Raw genomic sequence first — 25,964 nt, forward strand, 5'->3', positions numbered from 1 at the left:
GACATGTGCCCGAGGTGCTCTTCCTTTCAACTTTGCATTCCGCATAGTTCGAGTCGAAGTAACCAACTAGCTCAAACTTTGCTCCTTTGGGATACCACAAACCAACATTTGGTGTATGCTTTAAGTACCTCAATATCCTCTTTGTGACCTTTAAATGACTTTCTCTTGGTGAGGCTTGAAATCTTGCACACATGCATACACTAAATATGACATCCAGCCTTGATGCGGTCACATAGAGTAGACTTCCAATCATAGACCGATATAATTTTTGATCCACCATATTGCCACTTGCATCACTATCCAATTTGCCATTTGTTCCTATTGGTGTGCTAATGACTTTGCTATCACTCATACCAAATTTCTTGATCATGTCCTTGATATACTTGCCTTAACTTACAAATGTACCATTCTTCAATTGCTTGATTTGAAGACCAAGAAAGTAACTCAACTCTCCAATCATGGACATCTCAAACTCATTAGCCATCATCTTTCCAAATTCATCACAAAAGTCTTGATTGGCTGATCTAAATATGATGTCATCAACATATATTTGTAATACAAATAGATCTTTTCCAATCTACTTAATGAAAAGAGTGGTGTCAACCTTGCTCATTGTGAACCCTTTAGAGAGTAGGAAATCCCTCAATCTCTCATACCATGCTCTAGGTGCTTGCTTCAAGCCATACAACGCTTTCTTTAACTTGTACACATGGTTGGGCATCTTATCATCTTCAAAACCAGGAGGTTGCTCAACATAGACTTCTTCATTGATGTAGCCATTGAGAAATGCACTCTTAACATCCATTTGATAGAGCTTGATGTTGTAGACACAAGCATAGGCCAGCAAGATTCTTATTGCTTCCAATCTAGCAATCGGGGCATATGTTTCTCCAAAGTCAAGACCTTCAATTTGTGTATAGCCTTGTGCAACTAATCTTGCTTTGTTCCTTACTACTATCCCATCTTGATCTTGCTTGTTTCTAAAGACCCATTTGGTTCCAATCATATTGTGTCCCTTTGGTCTCTCTACTAATTTCCATACTTGATTTCTTGTGAAGTTATTCAATTCTTCATGCATAGCATTCACCTAATCAACATCCTTCAATGCTTCATCTATCTTCTTTGGTTCGATGGATGACACAAATGAGAAATGCTCACAAAATAAAGCCAATCTTGATCTAGTTTGCACACCTCTTGAAATATCACCAATGATAGTGTCCAATGGATGATCCCTTGCAATATTAGTTGGTTGGAGGATTGAAACTTGATTGCTTGCACTTGCTTGATAATTGGGTTGAGATGATGTACTAGCCACTTGATCTTGTTTATTATCATGAGATCTACTTGCATTAACTTGATTTGTATCATCTTGCACATTTGAGTTAGAGAGCACTTGCACTTAATCATCTTTATCATCATTCACTTGCCTAGGCCTCAATTCACCAATATCTATGTTTTTCATAGCATTTGAAAGTTGAATGCCTCTAACATCTTCCAAGTTCTCATTCTCTACTTGTGAACCCTTGGTTTCATCAAATTCAACATCATGAACTTCCTCAAGAGTACCACTATCCAAATTCCAAACTCTATATGCTTTGCTTGTAGTGGAATAACCAAGTAGAAATCCTTCATCACATTTCTTGTCAAACTTGCCCAATCTAGTGCCTTTCTTCAAGATATAGCATTTACAACCAAAGACCCAAAAATATGCAATGTTGGGCTTTTTATCATTGAAGAGCTTATATGGTGTCTTCTCTTTCAATGTGTGACAATAGAGGCGGTTGCTACAATAGCAAGCCGTGTTGATAGTTTTGGCCCAAAAAGATTGGCTTATATTGTACTCACTAAGCATAGACTTTGCCATATCAATGAGTGTTCTATTCTTCCTCTCAACAAGGCCATTTGATTGAGGTGTGTACTTGGTCGAGAATTGATGTCTAATTCTAAATTCATCACACAACTTATCAATTCTAGTGTTCTTGAACTCACTACCATTGTCACTTCTAACTCTCTTGATGGTTGTTTCAAACTCATTGTGAATACCTTTGACAAATGATTTGAATGTTGCACACACATCACTTTTGTCCACTAGAAAGAATACCCATATGTATCTAGTGTAGTCATCCACTATCATAAAATCATATTTGTTACCACCAATGCTAGTGTATTGTGTTGACCCAAACAAGTCAATGTGCAATAACTCAAATGCTTTACTAGTGCTCATCGTGCTTTTCTTAGGATGGATGTTTCTAACTTGTGTTGTCGGCTTGACAAGAGCTACAAAGTTTATCCTTCTCAAACACAACATCTTTCAAGTCTCTAACCAAGTCATGCTTAACCAATCTATTCAATTATTTCATTCCAACATGACCAAGCCTTCTATGTCATAACCAACCCATGCTAGATTTAGTGAACAAGCATGTAGATAATTTAGCTTCACTAGCATTGAAATCAACCAAGTATAGATTCTCATATCTAAAGCCTTTGAAGATCAAATTAGAGCCATCTACACTTATGATCTCTACATCATCTACCCCAAATATGCATTTGAATCCAAGATCACATAATTGAGCAATGGATAGCAAATTGAAGTTCAAGCTCTCTACTAGCAATACATTAGATATGCTCATGTCATTGGATATTGCAATCTTACCAAGCCCTTTGACCTTGCCTTTTCCATTATCACCAAATATGATACTATCATAACCATCATTGACATTGGTGTTGATTGAGTTGAACATCCTTATATCACCGGACATGTGTTGAGTACACCCACTATCAAGAACCCAATGTCTTCCTCCGGCTTTGTAATTAACCTATAAAAGAAGATCAATTCTTTTTAGGTACCCAAACTTGCTTGGGTCCTTGAAGGTTAGTCATTAAGCTCTTTGGTACCCAAATGGCTTTCTTCTTTGAGCCTATCCATAGTTTACCAATGAACTTAGCCTTTACACCATTTGCACCCTTGATAAGTACATAGAAAGAATCAAGCTTAATGGAGGATATATTAGCTTGTGACTTCTTGTTCATGCACTTTTGCTCTACATGACCAACTTGCTTGCAACTAGTGCAAAATCGACTATTATTCTTCATAAAACTAGTCTTATGAAGAGCAAAGGCTGTCTTGCCTTTCTTGGGGTTATAACCCAATCCCTCTTTATAGAGAGAAGCTCTTTGGCTACCCAAGTACATAAGCAAGCAGTCCTCACCACCATAAGCCTTAGCTAAGGTGCAAGTGAGCTTGTTGACCTCCTTTTTGAGGTTCTCATTCTCAACCACTAGTGAGGCATCACAAGTGAGACCGTCACTACTAGATGAGGTGAAGGTGGAAGTACTACAAGAAGGGTTAGTAGAAACAACAATGATAGACATAGATAATGATTCATCAATTATATCACAAGTTAAGCCTATATTGCAAGTTTCAACATGCTTCTTTTTATTTTGCTCATTAAGCAAAGAAGAATGAGTCTTTTCAAGCTTCTTGTGAGCCTTGCCTAGTTTCTCATGGGCTTCCTCTAGCTTCTCATGAGTTGCTTTGAGCTCATCAAGGACTTGCTTAAGGGCTTTTACCTCCTTATTCAAGCTCTTGCATTCTCTTCTCTTAATGTCAAAATATTCTTTAGCATCTTCTAGCATGTCAAATAATTCATCTTTGGTAGGCTCATCATCATCACTATCACTATCATTTTTATTTTCATGTTCATTTTCAACATCATGTTCTTCATCACTTTCATCATCACAAGATTGTACCTTAGTGGCCTTAGCCATAAAGCATGATGAAGATTTGAAGAGAGAAGGCTTCTCATTGATAGCAATGCTTGCAAGAACTTTCTTCTTGGTGGTCTTGATATCATCACTATCATCATCATCATCATCACTTGAGGAAGCATCACTATCCCAAGTGACTACATATGAACCTCCCTTCTTTTTCTTAAAGGCCATCTTGTCCTTCTTCTCTTTCTTTTCCTTCTTGTCCTTCTTGTTCTTCTTGTTGTCATCATCATTGTCGATATTGTATGGACATTGAGCAACAAGATGATCTTTGCTTCCGCACTTGAAGCACCTTCTTAACTCTTCTTTGTTCTTGGATGAAGACTTCTTTCTCCTAGCACGATAGCCCTTCTTCACCATGAACTTGCCAAATCTCTTGACAAAGAGAGCCATCTTCTCATCATCATCATCATCCCATGAATCATTATCTTCACTTGATGTTTCTTACTTAGCTTTGCCCTTGGATGATGTGGCTTTGAATGCCATGCTCTTCTTCTTGTCATCCTTCTTCTCATCTTTCTTCTTCTTCTTTTCTTCCTTCTCATCATTATCTCTATAAGTATCATCGGTCATTATATCCCCTAATACTTGGTTTGGTGTCATGGTGTCTAAACCGCTTCTCACTAGAATGGTGACTAATATACCAAATCTTGAAGGTAAGTATCTCAAGAACTTGTGGGAGAAGTCCTTGTCCTTCACCTCTTCTCCAAGTGCTTTGAGATCATTGATAAGCACTTGAAGCCTATGAAACATCTTTGGCACACTCTCATCCTCCTTCATCTTGAAGCTTGCAAACTTCTCCTTAAGAATGTAAGCCTTTGCACCCTTCACAGCTTGAGTGCCCTCAAATGACTCTTCCAACTTCTTCCAAGCCTCATGAGCCATCTCAATATTCTTGATTTGCTCAAATGTTCTCTCATCAATTGCATCATGAATATCACTTAGAGCAATGTCATTGTTTTGGAGAAGCACTTCTTTGGCCACGGTGGGATTCTCCGGATCACCAATCTCAACTTTGGTTTCTACCACCTTCCACACCTTTCTATTGATTGACTTGATGTGTGTGGTCATCTTTGACTTCCAATAAGGATAATTTATACCATTAAATTGGGGTGGCTTCTTGACGTTGTTGATTTAAGCCATTTTTACACCGAAGGTTGTTAAGCCTCAAATCACGGTGACTTCGACTCTGATACCATTTGAAAGGTCCTAATGGCTAGAGGGGGGTGAATAGCCTAATAAACAATTTCTACAACAACACTTAATACAATGGTTAGACAATTATGAGGTGAAGCTAGTGTTGCGCTAGCCTACTCAAAATACAAGCCACCTACCATAATTCTAGTTTAGATAGTATCTATTCATACAATAGCTATGACACTACCCTATGTTAGTGTGCTCTCAAAGGCTAACTAAAGAGCCACACCAACCAACCAACCAAGCTCTCACAACTAGCTACACTAAAGAGCTTGACAACTAGTTTACGGTAATGTAAAGAGAGTGATCAAGAAAGTTATACCGTTGTGTAGATGAAGGAACCAATAAATCACAAGGATGAATAACAATAAAGACCAATCACCTCGGAATCAATGATGAACACAATGATTTTTTACTGAGGTTCACTTGCTTGCCGGCAAGTTAGTCCTTGTTGTGGCGATTCACTCACTTGGAGGTTCACGCGCTAATTGGCTTCACACACCAAACCCTCAATAGGGTGCCACACGACCAACATAAGATGAGGATCACACAAGCCACGAGCAATCCACTAGAACACCTTTTGGCTCTCCGCCGAGAAAATGTCAAGAACCCTCACAATCACCACGATCAGAGCTGGAGACAATCACCAACCTTCGCTCGACGATCCTCGCTGCTCCAAGCCATCTAGGTGGTAGCAACCACCAAGAGTAACAAGCAAATCCCACAGCGAAACATGAACACCAAGTGCCTCTAGATGCAAACACTCAAGCAATGTACTTGGATTCTCTCCCAATCTCATAAAGATGATGAATCAATGATGGAGATGAGTGGGAGGGCTTTGGCTAAGCTCACAAGGTTGCTATGTCAAAGCATAAGGCCAAGAGAGTGAGCTTGAGCCGGCCATGGGGCTTAAATAGAAGCCCCCACAAAATAGAGCCGTTGTACCCCTTCACTGGGCACAACACGGGCTGACCGGATGCTCTGGTCATGTTGATCGGACGCTGGACCTCAGCGTTCAGTTGCCTGACGACAGCCACGTGTCCCGATCTCAATGGTTACTTGAGTTGACCGGACACTACGCTATAACTGACCGGACGCTGAGCCACCAGCGTCCGATCATTTTCAGTAAGGTTCCAGAAACGCTTTTTGCCCACCGGACGCGTCCGGTCATGCACGACTGAACCCTGCCAGCGTCCGGTCAAAGACCCTAGCCTCTGTGCGCTGCCTGACAATAGGACCGAACCCTGCCTCCAGCGTCCGATTGCTGAGCGACCAAGCGTCCGGTCATGAGACCGAAACGCACGCCCTCTGCTGCCACTGACCGGACGCGCCGGTCCAACCGAGACCAGCGTTCGGTCACTTATAGTGACCTCCATCTTTTCTATCTAGGGCGCCGATGAAGTTCCTAACTCTTGCTCAAATATGCCAACCACCAAGTGTATCACCTTGTGCACATGTGTTAGCATATTTTCACAAATATTTTCAAGGGTGTTAGCACTCCACTAGATCCTAAATGCATATGCAATGAGTTAGAGCATCTAGTGGCACTTTGATAACCGCATTTGGATACGAGTTTCGCCCCTCTTAATAGTACGGCTATCAAACCTAAATGTGATCACACTCTCTAAGTGTCTTGATCATCAAAACAAAATAGCTCCTACAAATTATACATTTGCCTTGAGCTTTTGTTTTTCTCTTTTTTCTTTCTAAGTCCAAGCACTTGATCATTACCATGGCATCATCTTCATCAAGCTATGATCTTCATTTGCTTTACGACTTGGAGTGTGCTACCTATCTTAGGATCACTTGATAAACTAGGTTAGCACTTAGGGTTTTATCAATTCACCAAAACCAAACTAGAGCTTTCAGGGGCCCACATCGGCCCGAGCGTCACTAGCATCGAGAAAGAGGGGAAAAGGGTGGCGAATGCCCAGCTGGCGCTGGAGGAGGAAGAGATCGATGTGAGGCAACAGAAAAGTGAGGAGGGAGATACAACATCCGATCTACTTTTGAAACATCCAGTTGATACGCTTGCAACATATGTCTGAAGGCAGATGAAACACTTGAAACATGCATATGAAACACTTGCTGCAACACCGGATCTATTTGTGAAACATCCAGATAAAACACTTGCAACATGCATATGAAAACCGCTTAAACACTTGGAACATACATCTGAAACACTTGTAAAAACATATGCAACATACAGATGAAACACTTGCAAACATAGTCTTGAAAAACAGATGAAACATTTGTAACATACACTTAAATCATGCATGTATAGCCATTGCAACATGTGCAACATCTCGATCTACTTTTACAACATCAAGATGAAACAATTGCAACATCTAGATTAAACATCTGAAACACTTAAAACATACGCTTGCAATATGGGCTTTAAACGCAATGTCATCTTGTTGCTCGGATGAATAGAGGTTTGTCGTTGTGGAGCTCGATGGCGGCGCATGGAGCTCGTCGTGTGGCAGCGGCGCGGGCAACTCGCCAACAGGACGGCTTCACACGAAGCTCACCCCTCTCACCGGCTCACCAGATTGGTGGAGGCGGCCGCGGCGAGCCGGCAGGGCAGTGGAGTGCGTCCACGACAAGCATAGCCATGCGCGAGCAGGCAGCGCGGTGGAGGCGGACAGGAGAGGGCGCGGTGGAGGATTTTATTTTTCGGCAGAGTGCGTACAAGAGAGAGCGAAGACACAATAACAAGCGTGGAAGACAGCGTCCGTCTGCACGGACGTTCGTGTGAAATCATTATCGTTCTCGTTGGGGTGGGCTGTATCCCACAGGTCGGATAGGTATCAGGTCACATACTCAATATTCCGTTTGCTAGAAAAATCTCAATAATCTGAAAATTAAATGAAAATCGGATACTCGCATGATACGTAGCCGTATCAGCAGCGCATCCTATCCGTGTTACATATGGCCAGTGGCTCCAGCTCCACCACGCGGGAGCAATCCATGACTGTCGCTACTCATTTGTAATCACAACAGGTCAACAGCGCTCTCCTAAAATCTCCACTGACAACCCGGCCCCTGTCTCCACCGCGCACAACACAGTCCCACTAGTCATGGACACAGAGCCACGCACGGAAAAAAGGACACCAAGTCTCCAACGAACCCTGCCTGACACGGAGGGCCCACCCAACCACGCCCACAAATTGGAAGTCTCTCTCCTCTGTTGCTCATGCTCTCCTCTCGTCTCCAGTCTGCACCTTGGCACCTTCCCCACGACCCACCACCACGAGTTCCACGGCCAAGTGGCCAACCAGTCCCTCTCTCTCTCTCTTCTCCGCGTCTTTAAATCCGAGACTATTTTTGTTTTTGTCCGCGTCCTCCTCCGCCCTCAACCGGAGACGCCTCGCTGTCCCGGCCGCCAACACCCCCCTGCTCGCCGTTGCAGCAGCCGCGCAGCCGATGGATCGTGATCGCGAAGAAGGTAAAGCAGCGCCAGCGCGGACCTCGCCGAATTTGGGAGCGATTCTGGCTAACCTGGTTGCCATTGGTGTGCAGTGACCGAGTTCCTGGGGCAGGTGTCCCTCCTCCAGTGCCTCCCGGGTTCCTCCATCCGCAGAATCGCCGAGGCCGTCCAGGTCAGGAACTACGGTACGTACCTGGCGCTACTACTGTGCGTTAGCCGGCTGGATCGATTGGCCGTTTGATCGGTTTCCTGGCTTACTCTGTTTGTCTACGGAAGTACGGTATGCGTGTCAGTTTGTGCTTTCGGAAATCGACGTGCTCTCGATCGGAGTGAGTACGTGACTTTCTGCTAAGCTCGCAGATTATTTGTGAGCTTGCGAGTGTTTATTGTTAGTCTACGAGATTGCAACAAAACTCAGGTTTCAGATGTAAGCAAATGCGAACATAGCTCTGCGAGAACACAGGGTGGTGGTCTTTCAGTCAAAGCTCTAACCAGTAGTCCGTAATGAGTTGATTATGTTTAAGTTTCGTCTTAATTGTTTGACCCTTGGTGCCTGCTTAATGTGATCCCATTATATAAGGCTCTACTGGTTAAATAAGATTTTATTTTTCTGTCATTGAATGTGATGTGGCGTCAAGATGAATGAATCATATTTGGCTCTGATACTGGTACTTTGCAGAGCCTGGTGACTATGTCGCTCGCGAAGGTGAACCTGTTGATGGCCTTTACATCATATTGGATGGTCAGGTAAAATTCATGCAAATTCTTACTTTTGTTGGTTCGATGCATACATGTACAACTTAGATGGCTGAGCTAAAGATGTATATGCACTGAACGTTTATTGTGGCGTACCTTTGCACCTCATGGTTACCACCCATCTTCTGAGCTGACGCTTCATTGAATATGCACTGGCAAATAAATGTTAACAAAAAAAACTTCTATACTTCATTTCCACCCATCTTTGGCATTGATGATTGTTTGACTGGTGCGCAGAACGCTGTAGTACCACTGAAAAATACCCCAACATGGAGATATAACATCAGTAATTGTGTACTCATTTGAAACAGGTGGACCATATAATTTAGCCTAGCTGTTCTTTCTAATTGATTCCTAGTAGACTGCAAAAGAACAACTTTTATAACAATGGTTGTTTGTTTTGTTCTTTGGTTGAAAGACTTAGACTTCACTGAGTGAAGAACAGTAACAATGATCTTATGTTCCTGATCTTCCATAGCTTTTCCTGCCCTAACTGTATTACATTATTAATTTGTCATGCTGCTGGTTTCGTACCTTTAACTCGTTATTTTGCTTTAATATGTGTTAGTATCAACAAGAAAATATGCTAGAATTACATGTGCCTTTGATATTTACCATAGTGGGAGTGGGGGCAGAGGCGATTCTATTTTAGCAGTAATACTTTCTGCAACTTGAATGACATACTCACCTCATTATCCTGAAGGCTGAAGTTTCTGCACCTGCGAATGCAGAAGAAGCAAACCGTCCAGACTATGTGTTAAATAAGTACGATTACTTTGGTTATGGTAAGACATTTGCTGTCATGATAATTTGTTTTAATTCTGTTCAAACTCATTCTGCATGAAAAAGATATAAAACAGTGATGTCTTATGTGATTTCAGTTCTTTAATTACTGATGCTTTGCATTATTTTGTAGGAACTAATAGTTCTGTTCATCAAGGAACTGTTGTTGCACTATCAAAGGTGCTTATTTCAAACAGTCCCACTTTTAACTTATCATTTCTTTAGCTGTAGGATTCTCTTTTCTTAGTGAACACTTGGTTTATGGCTTTTCCAAATGTGTATAACCATCTCTTGCTTATTGTTGACCATTCTATTGCAGCTGACCTGTTTCATATTGCCCAATAAATATGGACATTTGTTACAACCAAAAACAATTTGGAATGCGGAGGAAACACCTGAACATTCTTTGCTGGAACAAATTTTGCACTTAGAACCACTAGAGGTAAGTATAATGTAAGACAGTATCTATGATGTTTTATTCCATTGTGCAACAAATGGATTTAAGGCTGGCAGTGGAATCATACCGTTCCCATATGAAGACTAACCTTGTGCTTTTAACTCACCATATACTTTGATTTACATCGCTTAAAATAAACAAATATGAGAGCAGGGATGGCTTTCAGAGATTTGCATGGTTGTATCTTCTTGATTTAATGCTAAAAGGACAAACATGGTAAATATACTGTAATATTTTTGTATTGAATTCCCTTGTCTTGCTCACCGCAATTCTTGTCTGTCTTTTTAGGTCGATATTTTCCGTGGGTTTACTTTGCCAGAAGCTCCAACTTTTAGGCGAGTTTTTGGAGGACAATTCATTGGACAGGCACTTTCCAACCACCCTCGCTTACTTTCTAGATCTGATAACTATATGTATTTGACCACTTCCTTTTACTACTGAATTCTAACTCATCATTTTACTTTCAAGTACAAATTTTTGAATTACTGAGTCAATAGCTAAAAAGAAACTTTTTTAGACATGCTTCCTCTACTCCCCATAAGCGCGCGGGTTGGATTTAAGAGCATCTCATGAAACCAATTATTCAGGAACAAATATACAAATTATATTTCAAATTCTAGTCCTTGTCAGCTTCCTTCAGACATTCCATTATGCCTTATTGTCTTATTTATGATATGACTATCTCCTTCATGATTTATTCACTTGATATGTTGCTAAGGGCCACAGGGTGACAATAAGAAGCTATAAGAAATTATTGCTTAGGTGTCTTTTGAGTACCTGTAGGAAGTTTGAGTCAGAATAATCCCCTTTTTGAGTTCAGTTATGTCAGCTCCCTTGCTGCTGACAGTTGGTATCTTTTGGATAAATGTATTTCTGTATGGTATTGTTAACTCTATGCTTTTTTTCAGTAAAAGCTGGGGATCCTTGTAAAAGGATTTCAGTATGTTGTAACCACTTATGTTTGATGCCATGCAGGCACTAGCAGCAGCATCCAAGACTGTTGATTGTCTAAAAATGGTGCATAGTTTGCATGCGATTTTTCTTGTTGCTGGAGACAATGACAGTATGGTTTCCTAAAGCTATGTGATCTTTTGCCAACGTTAATTTGGTCAATCAAATGTGATCTGAGAACCAGTAATCTGTCAGTTAATTAGTGGGGATGACTCTGAATCACTAGAAGCTTTTAGTTTGGGCTTAGCTGGCGCTTCTATTTTTAGTCTTTTTCGTTTCATGTAATATATCATGATTGAGTTGCGTAACAGTCAGTATTTTAACTCTTGAAACTAATCCACAATTCTGATACCCATACGGCATATTTCTGGCTTTGTAGTAAGCTGGGATACTTAGTGCAATTTCTTTTAATCCAAAAAAGAAGTTTGATGCTCATGGCTGTCTTTGATTTGTCCTCTGGTGTAGTACCAATAATATATCAAGTTCATCGGGCACGTGATGGATCCAGCTTTGCCACAAGAAAAGTGGAGGCAAAGCAGAAGGGCCTAGTTCTATTCACCTTGATTGCTTCTTTCCAGGTGCCTATACTTCTGTAATTATAATATTTGAAACTTCTTTGAACAGATCAAACAATTTATACAAACCTGTAGCAGTTATGATTCTCATTTTTCAATCTTTTGAACTTGAAAAGACCTCTGCCTTGTTCATGCTGAGAATTTGAGTTAGTAGGTAAATTATTATTTTGAACCTTGTATCTCCCAAAACGCTGCATCAAGTCACTGTTCCTTTGGTTACTTTAAATGGTACTGTTGGTCCAAACTGTTATCATACTTAACTTCAGATTAATTGAAAAAAACATGAACTGTTGGATAGAAAATGGCTCCTTGTAGCCCTTTTTTCTCGAATGTGCCTCGGGCACGGTTTTCATTAAGCAGGAGAAGAGAGTTTACACGAAATTACAACTAAACGCCATGGTAATCCACCGATTAGCAAAGCACTCCGGCCCACGGGCAACGAGTGAAATTGATTTACATAGCACTATGCTTGCTACGTGAATGACCCCTGAAGACTACATGAGTGTTAGCAAAGACAGGAGGTGCTTGTATCCCGCCAAACACCACTCCTCGGCCTCGCCCCAGATCGAGCAAGCCAGCTCAGCCGCGTCAGTAGAAGCTCCATCGAAAGTGCGCGAGTTCCTCTCTTTCCACAGTCTCCAGCCAACTAGGAAGAAGAGCGAATCGAACCCCTTTCTCGCCGGTTTTACAACGAGCTTTCTGTTGCGCATCCACCACTCCATGACATCCTCCTCATTGACGAGCACAACATCCAGGAGATGGAGTTTGGCCAGTAGAATGGCCCAAACCTCCCTGCTGTAGACACAACCCAAGATGATATGATCCATACTCTCCGTCATTTGGTCACAAGTGATGCAGATGTCACTGTCTTGCAAGCCATGGCGAAACCTCCGTTCTGCGGTCCAGCATCTCTTGTGCAATACCAACTAGAAGAAGGCACGGACTCTTGGCGGCGCCGAGGTCTTCCAAATCTCCCTTGCCCCAAGAGTCCTCGAAGCACCAAAGAACATGGCTCCATAAGCCGAGGCCGAAGAGTAGGCTCCATCCGGCGTGAGCCTCCACCGAAACACATCAGGTGTTCCCTGCAAGGGCAGAAATCTTCGAACTTGCTGCCACACCAACATGAACTCGTTGATGACCTGAACCGTATGTGCTCCGGTGATGTGGCGCACCCAAGCATTACCCGGCAGTGCATCACATACCAGCGCCCCCCGACACCTTGCTGCAACAGCCTGAAAGAGCGCCGGCGCCAATGACTGAATGCTTGCACCATCAATCCAGTTGTCCGTCCAGAAGAAAGTCGATTCCCCGGAGCCAACAATGGACACTGTGGCTGCCTTGAAAACTGCAGTGACCATCTTTTCTTTTTTTCTATGCAAGCTGGACCAATTCATTCTTTGATCCACCCGACATTTGCACTCCCATCGGACCCTCAGTGCCACCCCAGCACGCCGCATATCAATGACGCCCAGCCCTCCAAGATCCTTTGGTTTGCAGCATGATTTCCAGGCCACTTTGCACTTGCCTACAGTGACCGTCTGCTCGCCACACCAAATGAAAGCACGTCGCCGCCTATCGATTTGCTCAATGGCCCACTGCGAAAGGCACAGCGCTATGGACATGTGGATCGGTATTGCCGAGAGCGTGGCTCTGGCTAATGCTGTCCTCCCGGCCATGTTCAGTAATCTACCTTTCCACTGTGGTATCCTGGAGGCGACGGCGTCTACCAGGCTCTGCTCAACGCTCTTCCTCAGCTTGAAAATTGATAGTGGAATACCCAGGTAGCGACATGGGAAGGCCTCGATCTTGCATAATAAAGTGTCACGCACGAGTTCTGCCTCCTGCTTCGAGCAGCCAATCGGAGTAGCCACACTCTTATCCAAGTTGGAGAACAGCCCAGACGCCAGGCCGAAGAGCTCCACCACCCCCTTTAGGACGAGCAGATCATCCAAATTTGGTTTTATAAACATGACGACGTCGTCAGCGTACAAGCTGACCCTGAAAGGCAGCGCAGCGACCCCCAAGGGTGACAAGAAACCCTGGACATCCAGCCAGCAGATCAGATGGTTGAGAACCTCCATGACGAGCACAAAAAGCATCGGTGACAGTGGATCACCCTGGCGCAGTCCCCTCGCATGGCATATTCTTCTCCCAGGCCTACCATTCAGAAGTATTTTTGTGCTAGCAGTTGACAGCATGCTGGAGACCCAGTCCCTCCACCGTTGGCCGAAGCCCAAATGTGCCAGCACCTCGAGCAAGAAGTTCCATGCCACTGAATCAAAAGCCTTGGCTATATCAATCTTGAGTAGGACACAGGGAACTCGTTTTTCATGAATCGCCTTACAGGAGAGGCGCACAAGCTGGAAATTGTCATGTATGCAGCGACCTCTGATGAAGGCTGTCTGGTTTGGCCGAACCAAACTGTCCAGCACCTGTGCCATCCTTGCTGCTAGGCATTTTGTGATCAGTTTTCCAAAACTGTGAATGAGACTGATAGGGCGGTAGTCCTTGATCTCCTCGGGCTGATCTTTCTTTCTTAGCAGGATCATATAAGCATCGTTAAGCCCTTGCACACCTAACTAAAATTTATGTTCATTAAACCCTAAACTTTATGGTATATCTTCATCAGCTACCAATCGATATCATCCTTAGTCTCAATAGCTACCAGACAATATCGTTCCTGGTCTCAATTTGATTAGTACAGTTGCTTATGAGCCATGGATAAATTGTTCTGTAGTACAACTGCTAGAATATATACTGCTAGGTTGAAATTTTTAGGACTGCAAAGGTCAGCCTCGTGAAATATGTCAGTGTGAATTTGGTCTGAATATCTGTTCAACTGATTATCTTGCAGAAGGAAGAAGTGGGTTTTGAGCATCAGGCTGCAATCATGCCTGATGTTCCTCCTCCAGAACAGGCAAGGATTTTTCTCTCTTTCCTTTGATATCTGTGGAAGAAAAAAACAGGTATCTAATAAGCAATCAAATGCAGTTCCTTAATCTGGAGGAGCTACGAGAAAGACGGCTTACTGATCCACGCTTCCCACCGTAATTTTTCCGACTTCCTATCATATAGTTCGATGGTTACTAAATTAATGATGTTGTCATCTTATTAATCGGTTTAACCACTAAACCATAGCCTTCACCCTTCAGGATTTACTTGCATTGCGTCATTGAAAACCATTATTTTTCAAATGGATCTACCTTGCTGTTGATGCGACAAGTTGGATAGCACATTTATAATATCAAATATTATTTTTAAGAAAAAAAAATTAATATTGTTCATCTCTTTATCATGTGGTACTTGGTAGCCAATTGAATGTTTATTCATCTGCAGCCAATATAGGAACTTGGCAGCTAACAAAAAGTTTACTCCTTGGCCCATAGAAATGAGATTATGTGATGATTCAGCGTCTCAACATAAACCAAGGTATCCACATACATCTTTTTCCCTGAATGCAACGTATTCATATTTTTTTTGTTTTAAGTTATATTAATCCTGCAGATCCTGGTTTCCTCCAAAACAAGATTTTCCCCATTCTATCTTTTTACATTAGTAAAAATAGTTATGATTTAGTAATGTGTCTGATTTTTTGTCAGCTTAAACTACTGGTTTAGAGCTCGGGGAAAACTTTCAGACGACCAAGCTCTCCATAGGTTAGTCATTACATCACCGTACACTATCTTTCATCATTTTCTATAATTGCACATAATGTTATTCTGCAATACTACAGATGTGTTGTAGCATATGCTTCGGATCTACTATATTCTCCTGTGAGCCGTCACCCTCATATGGCGAAGTGTTTGGAGATACACGTGCTCAGTCTCAATCATTCGTATGTAACATTCACTCAGTATAGTGCTTCCGATCATCATCACTTTTACCAAATTTTTGTTTGTTCTTACGGCTGCCTGTTACTGTCTGTAGCATCTGGTTCCACAAACCTGTAAAGGCTGACAAATGGTTGCTGTATGTGGTAAGCGATTGACCAATTATACATCTGCTCATCGATACAGATGAGCCCATGCGAGATACTAATGTACACAGTGCTCCCGTGAACAGATCGAGAGCCCATCTGCGCACGGTGGTCGAGGTTTCGTCACTGGACGCATGTTCAACAGGCAAGGAGAGGTATGGATTCGTCTGAGCTCTGATTCTGCTTCTGCACCTGTTCGTGAGAGTTGGGACCCAAGTAATTATATTTTCTTCTGGAATGCGCAGCTTATCATGTCGCTGACCCAAGAGGCGTTGATTAGAAGGGAGAAGCCACGAGGACCAAATCGGAGGCCAAAGATTTGAGAGATGCACCGTCCTTTCTTCTGATTTCGTTTAGATATTTACGAATTCACAAGCAAAAATGTACAATATCAACCGTGGAGCAGTTTCACTGAAAACCTGCACCCATTTATTCGCAAAAAAAAAAAAAAAAAAAAAAAAAAAAAAAAAAAAAACACATGCACTCATTTAGGTGTTCTCTTAGCTCTACTTTTTTTTTTCTTGGAGCAAAGTTTGTAAAGTTACACCTATTTGGTTTAAAAACATGGAGCGAGGCAGTCAAACATGCCCTTGGTGCTCGCACCTTTCTCTTTGTGCTCACACCTTTCTCTTTCACGAGTATAATGCGTGGTTACATCCGAAGTACTTTTTTTATATGAAAAGGGGGAAGGAAAACAATATTTGATTGTGCAATATATATACTCAATAGATGTGCAGTGGCGGTCACAGGTAACTTTCGGTGAATCAATAGTGCCAAGCAACGTCTGATTTTTTGGCCTGTTTGATTGACTTTCTGACATCAGAAGTCAAAGCAATGTTTATAGATTTTTTTCAGATCCAAAACTACCTCTGCCACTTAAATCTAGTCTGGAGGTACTTTATCATCAAGTCAAGTATATAACGATGATACCTAAAGGCTAAACCATGAGGCCTCTTGCTTAACTCGAGAACCCTTGATTTGGCAAAGAAGCACTGTCGGAACCAAAACAAATCCTTGAAATGGAGTAAATGAGAGAGGATGAGCAAAGTAAGAAATGAGACCAAAGAAGTAGAAATTGCAATGGGACGGGAACGAATCAATCCTCGAGAATTAGCAACCTTTGGTTTGGAAGGCTGGGGTTAGGGTTTGGGTTTGGGGAGAACACTTGTGTCCACCGACTTTAAATGGGATGGTCGAGTGTCATTGCTAGCCCGACGGCAGTGGTGTGTGGGCGTAACAGGACGTGGCGAAGGCAACGCCACTAGGGTGGTAGTGGAGGCTGGATGGGGAGCATTGGTTTGAAGGTGCGTCAGATTTGCAACAATTAGTGGGGGTGGCGGTGGAGGGCAACAATGACGGTGGCCAAGGTGGGGAAGAGTGAGATATGGAAGCGAGGGAGGGTTCTTGCCATCTTCATACCAGTTAGTAGAGAGGGTTAACATTGGGCCACGGTGAAAGGTCCTTGTTTGGTTTTGGTAATTGAGTGACAACTTAGGTGGATTAATTGTGTTTATGTGAGATACACAGGTGATTAGTCCACAGGTACATGTGTGTGAGCAACATATGCCATGAAGGTGAAAATGGCTTTGAGATGTTGCAAAGCTCACACATGTGATGATGAAGGAGCTTAAATGCACATGAGACATGACATTGAGTCATGTGATCAAGGTGGAGAAGATCAAGACAAGACTTGGCTTGATGGACCGGTTGTAAGCGTGAAGGGCAAGTCGAAGGCTTTGGAGTGATGGACCGCGTGGCGGTGAAGCTTGGGCAAGACTTGGCGCCGATGGACGATGGCAACGGTGAAGAGCAAGTAAAGTCAAGATCGATGAACTAATATGATCATGTGATGATATGAAGTGGATCATATCATTGTTGATCGTGTTGGTGCATGTGTTGCATCGACATTGGAGGAGATAGAATGGAATACGCAAGGCAAAGGTATAACCTAGGGCATTTCATTTCACCGGTTATAGGTGTGTAGAGAAGTTTATGACCGGATTTAGGATAGATGGTCGTACTATCAAGAGGGGCAAACTTGTTTGCATATCGGTCATCTAGTGCCACTCAAGTGATCTAACTTTGCATTGTTGCTAGGATCGAGTGGCGTGGCAAGTTGAGTGGCTAACATCCTTTGGGAAATGATTGTGAAAATACTAACACACTTACACATGGTGGTGTACACTTGGTGATGTTAGCACATCTACAAAGGAGGTGGTGTTTGCAGGGTTGAGATGGATTCGGCGCTTTCGGGAAAATGGAATGCCTATTTTCTATTGCGCCGGATACAAATTCTTGGTAGTTAGCACATTGGAGCAAGGGTGAAGAAGTTAGAAGTGAAAACGAGTTGATCGCGAAGATGCTGGCGTCGGTCAACTGACCGGACGCTGGATCTGAAAGCACCGGACGCTGGCAGGCTGCGTCCGGTCAGGCTGACGTACGGTGACGCAGAAGCTGGAGTGCGACCGGACGCTGGGCTGCGTCCGATCAAGTGTGACCGGACGCGTCCGGTCGAGGTCGGTACCTTACTGGAAACGACCGGACGCTGGGGGTTCAGCGTCCGGTCAGGTCAAGTGACCGTTGGAATCGGGACACGTGGTCGTCTGCGGGCGACCGGACGCTGAGGTCCAGCGTCCGGTCAACACGACCGGAGCGTCCGGTCGGCCCGATTTTTGCCCAGTGAGGGGGTAACGGCTAGTTTAGCCCTTGGGGCTATAAATAGAAGTGGCCTTCGTCCATGGCTGATATAGAGCACCGAAGGGGACTTAGTGTCCATGCTTGTGAGTGCTTGAGAGCCCTTCATCACACATATACTTGATAGTGATCATTCGATTGTGTGAGTGAGCGATTCTAGTGCGATTGCATCGTGAGGTTGCATCGAGTGGCACTAGGTGATCGAGTTGCAAGCCGGTGGTGCTTGTTACTCTTGGAGGTTGCCACCTCTTAGACGGCTTGGTGGTGGTCTCCGTTGAAGCGCGCAAGAAGCTTGTACGGCGTTCCGGAGAAGTGCTTGTGAGGGGTACTTGTGCTCGCCCCGCGGGAGCCGCGAAGAGCAACTCTAGTAAAGCGTGTCATTGAGCTACCCTCACTCAAGGGGTAGGTTCTTGCGGCGCCCGACGTGCGGGGCTTAGCGGGTGATGCTAATTAGCCGTCGAACCATCAAGTGAGCAGTCGACACAACGGGGGCTAGCGTGTTGGCAAACACATGAACCTCGGGAGAAAAATCATCGTGTCAACCTTGTTCTTCCCATTGGTTTGCATCCCCATTACACAAGCTTGTAATTACTTTTATACATATTAAGCTTGTGTAGTTGCTTTTGTAATTAGATAGCTTGTGTAGCTTGCTAATTACCTTCTTGCTTGTGTAGCATAGAAGTAGCTCCCTTGCGTGGCTAATTTGGTTTTAGTAACCTTGTTAGTCACATTGCTTAGTTTGTGTAACTAAGTATTTGCGCTCTCTAATTAGGCATTGGTTGCCTTGTTATTGAGCATTGCTAGTGAGCTTAGTTAGCTTTGTGCTTTTGCTTACTAGCATGTGTAGGAGTTCCCTTGTTGCTTAAAGTACTAGTGGCATAGGTTTATGTAACATTGCTCCTAGAATTGTTTAGGAGAGCTCTAGCTAGCCCGGTACCTTTGTTGCATAATTGTTATCTTTACAAGGTGCTAGTGAACCTATATAGTGGGGTATAGTCTTGGCTAGACCGATAGTTTTAATTCCGCATTTGTATCGGTTAGCCGACGCGATTAAGTTTTAGAAAAGACTATTCAACCCCCCCCTTTAGTCCACCATCTCAACCCTTCACACGGGAGGGTCAAAGGCGAGGGGGCATGTTCTCGCTGGTGCCGAATTGGGAGGTGCAATAATGGAGGTAGGGTAGTGTGAGGTAGGGTAGTGTGAAAGGAGGAAGCACAAGTAGGACAGAGAAATTAGGAGGAAGACACGAGTGGTGTCAATGGGGATACGTCAACATACTCGTGGGTAGCTTAATGTTCGGTGGGTTTGAAGGGTGAAATATTGCTCAGAGGGGCGCACACACACATAGGGGATTACTAGGTTCATGCCCTTGTTAGGGTAAAGGCCCTACATCCTACTCTCTCCGTTTCAAATTATAAAATATTTTGGCTTTTCTAGATACGTTGCTTTCACTATGCATCTAGACATCGTGTATATCTAAGTGCATAGCAAAAATCATGAATCTAGAAAAACAAAAACATCTTATAATTTGAAACGGCCAGAGTAGCTGAGTCGGAGATACATGCGTGTATTAGGCATCGAATTGTAGAGAGTTTACACGGGCAGGGGGCTGGCCTTTGGCCTTTACACATAGGGGAGCTCCAGCCTCCCACCACAGGTCACACCACGACGTGTCAAACTCTACAGACTACAGCTTCCTTTCAAACACAGGATTGACATTAACATTCAGATTCGTTGACTTCTCACACCGAGCAATGGTTTCATTTATTTTTTGAAGTACCTTCGGCAGATCTGCAATATTAGCTTCAGTCTTAGATTTGAGGATGATTACTTTCTCACGCTCCTGGTCATCTTCAGCAACTGATGTTTCCGAGAGAAGTGCAACTTCTGCAATATACATGGACATATTAGCAAATATTAATGAAATAAATAAAGAACTATAACGTAATGAATCAACGTATGCCGAGCTTCAGAAACATCAGTTATCCTGAAAATGTTGGCGTTTTTTATTTCTGAAATTAACAGACCAATACAAGCGACTTGTGGCAAACTAGCAACAGCAGATGTACAAGACTGGCATTTTTTAAATTTTGATAGGTAGTTGAACTGTGTAAGCATAACTTGTTACATTAAGATAATATAACTTCGAAACTACTCCCCCCGTCCTAAGTCACTTTGGCTTTGTCCTAAGTCAAACTTACGTAACTTTGACAATGTTTTTGAAAAATATAGTAACATCTACAGAGTTTAAACAAATGCAATATCAAAATATATTTCATGGAGAATTTAATGGAACTAATATGATGACGTAGATCAGGGGGTGGATTCACCATCGGCTTGTTGAAACTTGGCTGAATTGGCTGAAAAACACGGTTCTGGCTGAATTGTTGTGAGAGAAAAACACTGTTCCGGCTGAAAAAACAAGTTGAATAGTGCGGATTATAAAGTAAGCCGAACGGGGTGGCGAGCTCTGGTGTCCGCCAGAGCTCCCTGCCGGTGAGCACCCCACCCCGGTGTGCCTCTGCCCTATGCCTGGCCATGTCCGACTTCTGTTTTTGTGATGAACGGACAGAAACAATGAGTAGCGATGTTTCTGCGGACGAGTGAACAGTTGGACCATGGCTAGGCCTAGAAGGCCGAGTACTGGAGCCCAAGCGAAAGGCGAATACTGAACAGGACTCTGAATACAAACATGAATCTGAGTGCATGTGTGAATGATTGCTAACCATGTAGTGATCTAGGGTGAGGTCTTCAGTCAAACTCCGCAATACAGAAAGGGAAAAAAAAGAAAACGCAAGTGAAATTGAGCCATTCTATTCACTTATTGCCGATTTGATCCTCCTTGTAGTTGTAATTCGGCAATTAGCTCATGATTTATACTTTAAGTAGTTTGATTTAGGACAAAGCAAAAGTGAACTATAATTGGAATGGAGGGAGTATTAGCATTGCCACAGCTAGCAAGACAGTGGAAATTGGTGATTAGTACCATTTAACAACTGAGCGGTAATACGAAAATTCACTAGACCACATCCCTAGGCAAACAATGGACTCTGAATATAAGTAAAAAAAATTGCCATGCCAAGAAAACTAAATTTCTTCCACTTTCTCTTGCTCAAAGTCATAGGTTTTTAGACAAATATATAAACAAAGGCTTTGACTTTCACCCGGACAGCCGCCCCACCCCACAATGTAACCACGCAAAAACGGGTGGCCTTGCCTATCCAAAATTAATCCCCCAAAGTGTTAATTTCTTCACGTATACCCCCGAGAACAAATCTATGGAACACAAATAACATCACCGCCACAACACAAGAGGGCGGAGCAATCTCAAACCCTAGTACGATAGCTTGGCAGGGAGAGGGGCGTACCCAGCCGAGCGGGCGGGCGGAGCGCGCCGAGACGGGAGAAGGCAGTGTCGGAGAGGCGGGTGGCGGTGCCGCGGAGGTGCTCGAGGATGCGGCGGTCCAGATCGGCTACCTCTCTCTCCAGCTCCTCCACACTCTCCAGCTCCTCCGCCTCGTCCTCAGCGGCTGCGGCGGGGGCCGGAGCCTTGCGCTTGCGCTGGTTGGGCGCGGCTCCATTTTGCCCTGGCTCGAGCGAACCGCCGGCCATGGTGGATTTTGTGAGGTAGAGGCACACGCCGCGCACGGGCCGGGGCCGACGAGGGGAGCGCAGGCGCGCAGCGCAGCGGATTTCAGTTTGGAGAAGGAGCGCAGGGTGCGGGCGTGCGACTTTGCGAGCAGATAGGCCCGGTTCAAATTAGGAGCTTCTGATACGTGGGCCCCAGATGGGTTAGGTTGACCGTTGAGTAGGGTGTTTTTGGTTCCTCGGCTTCTTTTCTTCCTGGCCAGGCTCAATGGAGCTAATTTGGATTTGCTTGGTAGCCTGAACATCTAAGGGGGTGTTTGGTTCCATGGACTAAATTTTAGTCCATGTCACATTGGACGTTCGGATGCTATTTAGAAAAACTAAATATGAGTTAATTATAAAATTAATTACATAGATGGAGACTAATTTACGAGATGAATTTATTAAGCCTAATTAATCCGTCATTAGCACATATTTACTGTAGCACCACATTGTCAAATCATGGCCTAATTAGGCTTAAAAATTCATCTCGCAAATTAGCCACAATCTGTGTAATTAATTATTTTTTTCGTCTATATTTAATACTTCATACATGTGTCCAAACATCCGATGGGACAGGGACTAAAATTTTCCTGTAGGAACCAAACACCCCCTAAGTTAGGTCCGAGTAAGTCCCAAGGAGTTTTTAGACAGGTTTTCTAAGATGACTGGGAGTCGATACCATCGAGCCATGAGAGCACCACTAGCGCCCGAACGTTTGGATGGACCCTGCGTAGTCCGCACCAGCGCCTGCTGCACATACAGACAGACCCGCCCCGCCCCGCCCCGCTCCCCCACGCTTCCCTACCTCCCGCGCCCCTCCATGCCTGCTATGTCGTTGCTCTCCATGCACGGCGCCCCAACAGCTGCAAACAGACGACTGTGGCAAGTGGCTCACATTGCAACATGCATAATATCCTCAGTCTACTTTTGAAACATCCAGATGAAATAGGTGCAACTTACGTATGAAACAGCTGAAAAATTCAAAACATGCGTCTGAAACACTTGCAGAAGCCCTGAAAAAAATACTTGAAAACCATTGTAAATATATGCAACATCTAGATAAAACACTCGCAACATATGTGTGAAACATATATGCAACATTCAAATATATACACTTCCAACATACGTTTAAAAAAACAGATGAAACATTGAAAACAGACACTTGCAACATACATGTACAACTATTGCAACATATGCAACATCCCGATATACTTTTGCAACAACCTCATAAAACACTTGCAACATACATCTGAAACATTTAAAACACGCACTTGCAATATGCGTTGTTAGCACGGCATCTCTTTATTGCTTAGGAGAATGGAAGCTCGTCGACATGTGGAGTTCATCAAAGACAGCGGTCAAGCGGCACTTGTAGGCGGCAGGGAGGCAGAGGGCAGCCACGGCTCAAAGGCGGCCGCGCGCCGTGCCTGGCAGGCAAGGCCGGCAGCCGAGCGCCGTGGCTCGGAGGCAGCCGCACGTCGCGCCTGGCAGGCAGGGCCGGTAGTCCGGTGGTCGAGCGCTTCTCCTCGGAGGCGGCGGGCGAGCAGATAGGAGCGACGAGCGGATGGGAGCAACGAGCGAATATGATAGACAAGCGTTTTTTAGAAATGGACGAGGGGATTTGTGGGGGTCGTTGGGCCGGTCCGCTGCGCATCTGGGACTCGACCCGGACAGACGGACGACCTATAAGCAGCATTACCGTACCATCAAGCCTGGTTTTGTCTGGCTGCTCTGTTTGATTCCCCCTCACTATGTGCTCTCAACCCTCAGCATCGTCTTTGGTCCGCTAGCTGCTGCCTCGAGCTCCGTTAGAAATGGCAATGGGTTCAATCCTCGATTTCCCACGAGAAATCTTCCTATTAGTGGGTGAGAATGGGTAATTTAATCCACACAAGAATCAAAAATGAGAAAAATAGTCCCCGTTGAGTTCGGGTGGACAAGGATGGAGAGCCATCCCTTATCCCCATTCCCCACGTTCCCACCTCGTAAACTCGCTCTTCAGCCTCTTGACATGTTAAAATTCAACCGAAAGCTCAACACATAACCTAGTATAAAATAGCAAGCTACATCCTAAAATAGATGTCTCTTATAACATGAAATTTTGGTTGTTTAATTTATATTTATTTGACACCATGAATTTGTTTTGCTCTTTAAATGTTGCATTTTATAACGGGGATGTGTTTCCCGAGGGGATAAATTCTCTGAGCAAGGATAGGGATGGGAGAAAAGGCTCCCCATGAATGTTCGTGAGGATGGGGACCGGGATTCAAAGCGATCCTTCCACGGGGCACTCCCCGTTGATTTCCCTAGGGTCCACCCTCCACCTCGTCTCTACCCCCACCGAGCTCTGTCTCCACCCTTGCCGCTCTCGCGCCTCCATCTCCACCCCAACGCGTCGTTTGCCTTCGCTACGCCGGTCACCGCCCTAGATTCACCCTGGACCTCGTCTCCAACCCACCAAACGCTGCCCTACACCTCGCCTCCGCCAACCAGTCGCCACCTCCACCCCACCTTCCCTTGCCGAGCTTGTCTCTAACCAGGCCTACACCCTCGGTCTGTCTGCACCATCAGTCCTTGGATCTGTGCTTCGACGCACATGGCCCACGCGCACTTCTGTCGGTGTGTGCAGAATGAAGAACCCACCTTCACAAGCACGCAAAGGAGAGCACCAAGAATAGCAAGGGGTGAAGAAGAGGTGATTTTAGCTAAAACGCACCTTCACAAAAGGGAGAAGTGATCCTATCTAGGCCCTGTTTGGTTTAGCTCACCTGAGTCTCGCTTATAAGCTAAGTAGGATTATCTAATAAGTTGTGATACGTAAAATCTAAGCTGAGCGTTTGGCTGGCTTGATTATTTTGGGATGAACATTTTCTAGTAGGAACCCCTTTGCGGGAGGCGCCGCCGTGAGGTCAACCATAGTGGGGATTGACCTCGTCGAGGCTCGCGTGCTTCCTGCGCTTAGCTCCCTGGCTGCATGTACTCGACCGTGGTGGCCGCACACCACCACCACCGCACGCGTACGCATGCCACCACCGCAGGCCAACATAACACGCATCACCACCATCGCATGTGGCCCGAGTGGTGGCCGACGGGAGCTCGTCTGGATGTGGCCGCCGGAGTTCTAGAAGGAGCTCGTGTGGTGGACGACAAGGGCTCGGTCGGATGTGGCCACCGGGGATCTAGCGGAGCTTGCGTGGTGGCCTTCGCTCGCTGGGGATCTGGCGGAGCTCACGTCGTCATCCTCCGCAGCATCTCCATCATCATGAGCGTGGATGAGCGGTAGTGTTAGCGTGGAGGAGCCAGGAGGGAGGAGGAGCGACAGGGACCGGGAGGTGACGAGATGTGAGATGGGGAGGCCACGATCGGGCTAGAGAGAGGCGGCGGTGGGGATGAAGGGAGGCGGCGGTGGAGAAGAGCAAGCATAGAGAGAGAGAGAGAGAGCTCGGGAGGATTGGCATCAGGAGAGAAACGCGGTCGTGATTTTGGAAAAGCGAGATCGAGCTCGCAATTTCAGTAGCGTTGCGGGCGACTGGAGATCGCTGAAGCGCGTTCACGGTCAGGCCTAGATCATAGGGTGTTTGTGTAGGATTATCTGCTTATTGGGCTCAGAAGCTAAGCAAATGCTGCCCCAAACAGGGCCCTAAGCTAGCTAGGAACCAAACATGATTAGTAACTAGCAAACTAAACACAAGTCTCTTGCATTATCGAAGCAGCTAGCCAGGCTAGCTCTCCAACATGAACCA

The 25,964-nt window shown here is 44.5% G+C and overlaps 2 protein-coding genes across 3 annotated transcripts; one reads left to right on the forward strand and one right to left on the reverse strand.

Moving 5' to 3' along the window:
• The first annotated feature begins 8,195 nt into the window (after positions 1–8,195).
• LOC136491277 (acyl-CoA hydrolase 2-like) lies at positions 8,196–16,514 on the forward strand. 2 transcript variants are annotated; one of them, XR_010768003.1, is made up of 18 exons: positions 8,196–8,416; positions 8,491–8,583; positions 9,078–9,145; positions 9,858–9,939; positions 10,071–10,117; positions 10,257–10,379; positions 10,683–10,760; positions 11,370–11,457; positions 11,811–11,923; positions 14,775–14,837; positions 14,912–14,967; positions 15,257–15,349; positions 15,520–15,576; positions 15,654–15,755; positions 15,848–15,896; positions 15,983–16,051; positions 16,142–16,342; positions 16,373–16,514. XR_010768003.1 is itself a non-coding variant. In XM_066487537.1 (17 exons), exons 1-17 carry the CDS (start codon positions 8,395–8,397, stop codon positions 16,217–16,219), a joined length of 1,281 nt encoding a protein of 426 aa, XP_066343634.1. In that variant the 5' UTR covers positions 8,196–8,394; the 3' UTR covers positions 16,220–16,514. The 2 variants fall into 2 exon arrangements, 1 of the variants encoding a protein (XP_066343634.1); XM_066487537.1 differs by having other exon boundaries at positions 16,142–16,514.
• Positions 16,515–20,138: 3,624 nt separating this feature from the next.
• LOC136494279 (uncharacterized) lies at positions 20,139–22,324 on the reverse strand. The gene is made up of 2 exons (XM_066490450.1): positions 21,960–22,324; positions 20,139–20,478 (listed from the first exon to the last, which is right to left on the reverse strand). Exons 1-2 carry the CDS (start codon positions 22,201–22,203, stop codon positions 20,279–20,281), a joined length of 444 nt encoding a protein of 147 aa, XP_066346547.1. The 5' UTR covers positions 22,204–22,324; the 3' UTR covers positions 20,139–20,278.
• Between the last annotated feature and the right edge of the window lie 3,640 nt (positions 22,325–25,964).

This window comes from Miscanthus floridulus, chromosome 11 (genome assembly GCF_019320115.1).
Source record: "Miscanthus floridulus cultivar M001 chromosome 11, ASM1932011v1, whole genome shotgun sequence".
Lineage (NCBI taxonomy): Eukaryota > Viridiplantae > Streptophyta > Magnoliopsida > Poales > Poaceae > Miscanthus > Miscanthus floridulus.